Source organism: Eucalyptus grandis, chromosome 7 (genome assembly GCF_016545825.1).
Source record: "Eucalyptus grandis isolate ANBG69807.140 chromosome 7, ASM1654582v1, whole genome shotgun sequence".
Taxonomy (NCBI): Eukaryota; Viridiplantae; Streptophyta; class Magnoliopsida; order Myrtales; family Myrtaceae; genus Eucalyptus; species Eucalyptus grandis.
The window spans coordinates 14616935-14624937 of NC_052618.1; the positions used below are offsets into that span (position 1 = coordinate 14616935).

General features: G+C 38.3%; 1 protein-coding gene across 1 annotated transcript; it reads left to right on the forward strand.

Annotated features, from left to right (window-relative positions):
• The first annotated feature begins 2884 nt into the window (after nucleotides 1–2884).
• LOC120295881 (probable disease resistance protein At4g27220) lies at nucleotides 2885–7475 on the forward strand. Its single transcript, XM_039317491.1, has 3 exons — nucleotides 2885–5746; nucleotides 7129–7379; nucleotides 7427–7475. The coding sequence occupies exons 1-3, from the start codon at nucleotides 2885–2887 to the stop codon at nucleotides 7473–7475; spliced, it is 3162 nt and encodes a 1053-aa protein (XP_039173425.1).
• The last annotated feature ends 528 nt before the right edge of the window (nucleotides 7476–8003 follow it).

Here is an 8003-nt window from a genome sequence, read left to right on the forward strand (position 1 = left end):
GCGCGTGCACGCTGGGCTGGTTCGCCCGGCCGGCGCGTGCTCGCACGCGCTGGCCAATGCCAGCGCGGGCGCGTCGCGCCCACGCGCACGCCTTCCGGCCGCGCGTGTGGCGCGTGCGGCGCGCGCCGGCGGCGGTCGACACATCGCCGGACTCGTCTCGACGTCGCGCTTCTTCCTACGCAATCACAATTTTATTTTGACTTACGAAATCTCGGAAAAATGACCGAAAGGCACTCGGGTGTCGGGATTTTTGCCCGGTTCCGTACGGCCGAAGGGATTTCGCGAAAATCAATCAAAAACATCGAATCGATCGGGAAAACGTGAACTAGGGCTCGATACCAATGTTGGGAATGACCGATCCCCGAAATACCGGATTCGACACTAAATCGAACCGCTAAATCAATGCGGAAGACGAAGCCCGGAAAACGAACACGCATCACCGATCCTAAAGCACACCACGGATTCGAGCGTACCTTTTAGCCACGATTAAACACCGACGTTGATGGAGGAAGAGAAACCGAGCAATTCGATTCGATGAAGCCTTGAAGGGAGGAAGAACAAGCCGTATGCTTACTTGTCTTTTCTTTTGTCTTTTGAGAGAGAATACGCGGGAGAGAGACGACGTGAATTCTGATTTCAACCAACATCTTCTCTCTCTCTCTCCTCCCTTTTATACCTCCCTCTTTCCACGGGCCTTATTCCCGTGGGCCGGGCTTTCTGGGCCCAACTTTGGCGGATGGGCCTTAAGCCCAAATCAAATAAAGCCTTCATAATCTAAAGTGAGAACATCAAAGGCCATAGCTATTGTACTCGCCCAGCTGGTGCAAATTCAATAAATTTTTTGGATTTCAATACTATCCTTCTTTTCAATTTTTAATAGCAAAGAAATGGAATTTAACCTCAACCTACCTTCATTTTGAGTTTTTGACAATTAAAACTGCCCAAAATGTGTTTTTATTCTATGTTGATATATTTTATTAATCTTGTTTTTGGCTTTTCTTTGGTTAATCATTATTTGATTCAGTTGATTGATTTTTGTTGATATTACACTGATGAAAAGGAAACACAACTAAAAAATAACATGTTTTTGCTATTAAGGAGTGTATTTACAACATATGGAATATTTTGGCATATATAAAAATCGTTTAACCTATAATATGAGTACAAGTAGTTTTTATTAAGAGTAACGTGCAATCTTATCAATATGTTCAAAAATTATCAGGATTCCTTGTAATATTTTTCAACGGCAAGAGATCTAACTTTACAGTAAGTCCGCTTTTAAAATGTAAAAATAAAAAATAAAAAAAATCGAGGATGTACGAACCAATCATAGAGGGGTCTCGCCTTTTTTGGATGCTATGAGAAAATTAAATTTGACATGTGATACTCTGTCAGGGTTGTTCCCAAATTAGTCCCTATGTAATATTTCCTTAAGAGACCAAAAAGGACAAAATGCTAAAATACCTATTTAGTTATGGCTAGCTTCCCACATTTCACATTTTTAGATTGCGATTACTTTTACTTTGCCTTTTTTTTTTTTTCCATTTTTCACCTACGGTATCTCTCTGTGCGGAAACTGCTATGAATTTGATTATGTTCGGTGTGAATTTTCTTTTTGGGAAATTATACTCTTTGATATAAAATTATGCACTAATTTCACAAATAAAATCAATGTGAAAGTATACCTCTATATAATTTTGTAATTACACCCTCTACCTAAAGGGCTGCCTTTAAGAATTGAATTTCATTAACTCTCCAAAAAATTGTGGCCATCTAAGTTCCACATCAGATAATATTATACACTGTTAACCATATAAATTATTGACATAATTGCATAATTAGTTTTAAACTTATAATATGAAAACCAATTGAGTCTTAAATTATTTTTAATTGAACCAATGTAGTTGTGAAACTTCCGAGAAAAATGCAATCCAATCATTTTGACCGAGTCACACTTGATTTATTCGACATGGCAGTCCAATCATCACTAACAATCTTACATGTAATGCCGATGTGTGACGTAGACTATTTCAACAAAATGATGCTGTGTTTATCGATTTTAATGATTTTTTTTTACGTAATTATGGGTTGAATATGAGTCCATTGCAAACCTACAAAGATTAACATAGAATTGAGCTTTGATGTTTGAAACTTATCTTAATTGGGTTTTAAAATTTTAGTTGACTCGTATACATCTTGACACACTAAAATTGAATTGAAAAATGGATTTATAACCGTATTGCTACTTCTAGATAGAATTACGTTTCACGTGAGTGTGGCCCGTTTGTTATCTTTATTAATTACATTTTGTTATAATAATGTTGACGCTGAATAAAGTACTTGTTACACGGGCGATCATTTAAGTCCAGTCATTTTAATATTTTGACAGGTGGTGATTTTATGTTTTTTATTTTTTATTTTTTGGAAGCCACATGATGCGCGTGCAATTTTAATTTTAGGAAAAGCAAAATCAAGCAAAGAGACTGTAATATTGTGACTCCGTGGACTTTGCTTTCGTTACTTTTACAATTTTCTAGCACCTAATCAATGTTTGTGTATTAGCGGTGACCGGTCAACTAAAGGAATAATAAAATGAAGAAAATCATCCATTTCTTTTAGTCGTTGTTCACAAGTCCACTCCATTCTTGTCTTCCATGCTTATATTTGATTGCTCTTCGACGTTCCCTTCCTTCATCCTTTTGGGCACTCAAATCACATCGCCTTCGTCTTTCATCTTTCTTGCTCTGTTTCGCTCTTTCTTCCCTTGAGGACAACCATTCTTCCTCTCCTCTCGTTCTTCAGTATCCGCAGCTTTCTTTCATCATTCTCTTTGTCTGTCTCTCTGATTTCTCGCTCTTTGTTTCTTGGACAAAAAAAAAAAAAAATGTCGATCGATTCCGCCATTTCTATTGCATGGGATGTCTTGAAGTGGGTAGTTGTTCCTATCAAGCGCCAATTCAGATACGTCATGTCCTCCAACACCTACGCACAGGATCTTCGAAAGGAAGTCAGCAAGCTGGAGTACGACACTGAGAGGATCCACAATGTCACGGAAGAGGCCAGGAACAATCTTCGAATTGTCTACAGTCGTGTCACAGAGTGGCTGAACAGTGCTGCGAAGGCCTTGAAGGAGGCGGAAGACCTGTTGGGAGACTTCGAAAAGGCAAGCAAGAGTTGCTGCTATGGGACTCTTCCCGACCCCAAATATCGCTATCAGTTTAGCAGGAAGGCCAAGGACAAAAAGGAGGACATTCAGCGACTTGCTCGCGAATGCAGTGAATTCAAGGACCTCTCCTCTAGCAATCCTGCTCCGGGGAACATTGTTGCTCCAACTCCGGCCAGGGGAGAAGGCAAAGATGTCGTCCAATCAACCACCACTATGGACTCTACTTCTTCTGCCTCAATGACGATTAAGCTTAGGGATGATGGCGTCTTCAAATCCAGAGCTTCGATGATACAGGACATCATGGACGCTCTTGCCGATGACCGCTGTAGCGTGGTCGGGGTTCACGGGATGGGCGGGGTCGGCAAGTCCACACTTTTGGCCGATGCCAAGGAGAGAATAAGGGAAACAAATTCGTTCCATTGGGTCGCTAAGGCTGATGTGTCGCAAAATCCAGACATCAAGGGGATTCAAGGAGAGATTGCAGACGCCTTGGGCCTCAGTGACATAAAGGACAAAGAGTCCGTAAGTGGGCGAGCGGAACTTTTGCAGAGTAGGTTGGACTATGAGGAGAAGGAGAAAAAGAAGGTACTCATAATACTAGACAACCTGTGGAAGGGACTCGACTTGAAATCAGTCGGCATTCCTTGTGGACATGACAACAAAGTCATAGGATGCAAGTTGTTATTGACGTCAAGATTTCGACATGTTTTGCGAGGGGAAATGTGCTGCGACAGGGACTTCTTCCTTGATGGGCTGCAGGAGGAAGAGGCGAAAAAATTGTTCGAGAGGATTGTGGGAGACAAAGTTCACGTTGACGAGTTCAAACCCTTGGTAGCTGAAGCACTCCACAAATGTGCAGGTTTGCCTTTCCTAATTGTTAATTTGGCAAAACGTCTTAAACACGCTGGTTTACCCGAATGGAAGAATGCTTTAAAACAAATAAGGCTGTCTAAAAATGAAGGACTCGGTGAGATGATAAATAACATGTTGCAGTTGAGTTATGATCATTTAAAAGACGCAGAGAAGTCATTGTTAGCACTCTGTGTTGCTTGTGGCACCTCTAAGCCCTCTCTTGAATACTTGGTGAGGTATAGTGTGGGTTGGGGGCTATTTCAAGAAGATAACATGGAAGAAGCTAGAGATAGTTTGAGATCACTAATTCGTACTCTTCAAGCCTCCTCCTTTTTGTTAGAGGATGGAGATGATTATGGTTTCAAGATACATGACTTGGTTCATGAGTTTGTTGCCTCAGTTGCTTCAAGAGATCATCCTCTTCTCGTGTTGAAAGATCAAGACAAGTCGATAACAGAGTTGCCAAAGGACAAACTCAAAAGTTGCGGATCGATATGCTTTCCCTACACTGACATGAAAAAGCTTCCCCAAGAATTAGATTGCCCTGAATTGCAAATCTTTTTGCTGTTCACAAATAATCGATCTATTGAGGTTCCAGATTCATTATTTAACTCTATGAGGAAACTCATGGTCTTAAATCTTACTGGGATACATCTCACTTGCTCCCCTTTGCCGTTTCAGTTTTTGAAGAACTTACACACTTTGTGTCTTGACAATTGTTCGTTAGACAATGTATCCATTCTTGGGGAGTTGAAAAGGCTACAAATTCTCAGCTTTGTGAACTCCAAAATTCAGCGATTGCCGGAAGAAATTGGGCAACTAGTAGAGCTGAGGCTGTTAGACTTGAACTATTGTTCAAACCTTCAAATAATTGAGCCGGGTGTGCTTCGAAACTTGGTCAAATTGGAGGAGTTGTACATGAAGAATAGCTTCGATCAATGGAATGTCATGGAGCAAACTCCACCAACTAATGCCAATATGATTGAGTTGAATGACATGAAGTATCTCAAGACTCTGCATATATCCATTCTCAACCCAAGTGTGCTGCCAGGGGATTTAGAAGTCGAAAAATTAACCAAGTACAAAATTGAAATGGGTGATGTTTCTTGGTGGGTTAAAGAAGGATCAAGGATATTGATCCTCAAGTGGGATCCAATCAGCGATATTTTGCAGAAAGGATGCATACAGAGTATCTTCGGCAAAACTGAGAATCTGATTTTGGATGGGTTGAACAGAATTGAGCAAAGTATTTGTGCATTATCCCAAAAAGACTTTCTAGAATTAAAGCGTCTACAAGTCATGAATATTCCCTCGATCCATTACATCCTCCAATCACCATCCCATATATATTTTAAGACATTGGAGTCATTATTTCTCGAGAATCTCATCAACTTAGAGAAGATATGCACCAACAATATCTCCTCCAAGTCTTTCAGTGCATTAAAAGTAGTACGAGTTGAATGTTGTCACAAAATGGAAGTTCTATTTCCTCTTTCATCGATGAGAGAACTTCCACAGCTGAAAAAGATCGAAATTGTCCATTGCATGGTAATGCGGGGGATTTTAGAAGCTGATGAGAGTGGCAAATTTGAGTTGAGTAATTTGCATGCATTGAAATTGCATTACTTGCCAAAAATCAAGAACTTTTTTACCACTAGGTTAGCTCCTTCAAGTAGCAAATTAGATGACCCAGTAGCCACTCAAATTGCATTCTTCAATGGACAACAGGTAACTTTCTATCAAAAGAATGTTAATTATTTATCAATGTTGTCTTCCTTCTCTTATTAGATGCAATGCAGACTATGGTGCTTATTTAATTTGTTATTTTTAGTTTGTTTTCTTCCAAATTGCCTTATCTACTCATGCCTTCTTTGTAATTAGTAAAGCAATCTTCTATTTCTCTTCATTGTGTGGAAATCCAACTAATTATATGAAATCCATGTAAATCTAGTTCGTGACAGATTCTGAGTTATTTTCAAAATACATGCTACAATTACATCCATATTCATAGGCTTTCATAAGCAAAATTGAAGGGAATTTTGGCACTAAAGTAATTTCATTAGTAAAGTAATTTTTAATATTTTGAAATGGATTCCATTGAATTTAGTTATCAAAAATTTGTTATAACTCACGAAATGTATAATATAGGCAACTCTCTTAAAAATCTAACATGAAGAATGGAAAGGAGAACCTGATTTTTAAATAATAGCAACTATACTAATCTGATTGATGCACTTCTTTTTTGTGTTGCATTTAAATGAGCACTTAGTCATTGCATAGGCCCCATAATTGTAAGAGTAGAGAATTTTTTGCATGTTCATGCATGCATGTATTATTTATAGATATATTTGTACTTATTTTCGGCATAACAAACACAAATTCACAATTGATGTTTGATATCTCGTTAAATTGGTAATTGATAGTGTTTTACTAACATTAAAGAGAGAAGTCAATAAACTATGGACAAACAATTGCCTAGTAAGAAAAGCGCACAACTATTTTGTCCAACAAAAGTTGAGGCGGCTATTTCGTTGACTAGTGTATTTTCATAATAGCGAAAAGCGCTGAAGTTTATGGTGGGGCCCAACTCCTGCAATATTTTAATTTCCCCATTAGTAGAGGGTCCTCGACATGAGGCAGTGTGTGTTAGCCTTTACGTCTTAGCCTTTTCTTAATTGCCGTAGTCTTTGGGGCTTTTAACTTTCGCCATTGTTCTTGTTGGACACTAGCCATGGATACCAGTCGAACTATTTTTGGGTGGAAATTTGAGGTGGAAAGTGTTAAGTTTGCTTTATTATACAAAAAGAGAAAAGTAATGCTCCACTCGCTAATCCATTTCCGAAGGAGAAATACTTCGGATGGAATAAAACTAGCTCACTTATCAATTTAAGCTCAGCATTGCAAGTTTTTTCAGTGAAGGAAAGACTGGCAATTAGAAATGACGTTAGTGTGGAGATTTTTTTACTCCATTTTTTTGTTTTACTCTTTTTTTTTCTTTTGTGCAATTTAATAATCCCCCTCTCCACTTGGCACTCATCTATATTTACTCTTTGAAAGTTCATGAATTCGAGATTTAAGTTAATCACCAATTCCATGAGTAAATTTCGCAGGTTGCCTTTCAGAGATTGGAGACATTAGAAATCATTGGCTTGGATAGCCTTGAGTTTATATTTTTCTCATCCATGGTTAAATCTCTCACACAACTAAAAAACCTGACTATATCGGATTGTGAGAAGACGGAGGCGATCATTATGGAGGAAGAAGGGTTGGGAATGGAAACATCAGAAATTTTGGCATTCCCGATGTTAACCAATTTACACTTAGAACAATTGAAAAGTTTGACGTGCTTCTCTCATGAAAAGTGTAAGATTAATTTTTTTATTTTTATCATTGAAGATTATCTTGTAGATATATTCATTTATGCAATTCAAATGGTGATATTCTTTTCATCCAATGAAATACCAATTACAGGTGCACAAGAAAGTCAAAGTCAAGATCGTTTCACATCACGTGCCACTATACTCTTCAATCAAGAGGTACGTGATTATCATTACGTTAAAATATTAAATACACTAGAGACAAGCATGGCCAAGATAAGAACTAAGTTACTTATAATGTATATATTGGTTAAAATATTTTTATAGAAAATGAGTGTCGTACAAACATAATGTTTAGAGTTGCTAACATGTATGAGTTGCAATTTCTTACTTTCAATTTCTCGACAAATAGTTTCCATAAGTATGGTTGAACATCTCTTATCGTACCTACACAAAGCATAAATGGGTAATACGACTGCCGAATAGGATCTCCAAAAGCTTTTTGATGTTCCAAAAAAACTTAAAACTCTCATCAGCCTCACATGTATGGCATAGACATTGCACACGTGTACATTGAAAGAAATTGAAAAAACAACTGAGAGGAAAGTGAGCAGCAAAGTTCAAGCGGCCGGAGATGAAGGGCCTTTAATACGCTCACTTGACATCAT

Coding starts and splice junctions, on each gene's coding strand:
- LOC120295881 (XM_039317491.1), top strand. CDS start 2,885: ATGTCGATCGATTCCGCCATTTCTATTGCATGGGATGTCTTGAAGTGG. Junction 5,747..7,128: donor CATTCTTCAATGGACAACAG/GTAACTTTCTAT, acceptor TAAATTTCGCAG/GTTGCCTTTCAGAGATTGGA. Junction 7,380..7,426: donor ACGTGCTTCTCTCATGAAAA/GTGTAAGATTAA, acceptor ATTATCTTGTAG/ATATATTCATTTATGCAATT.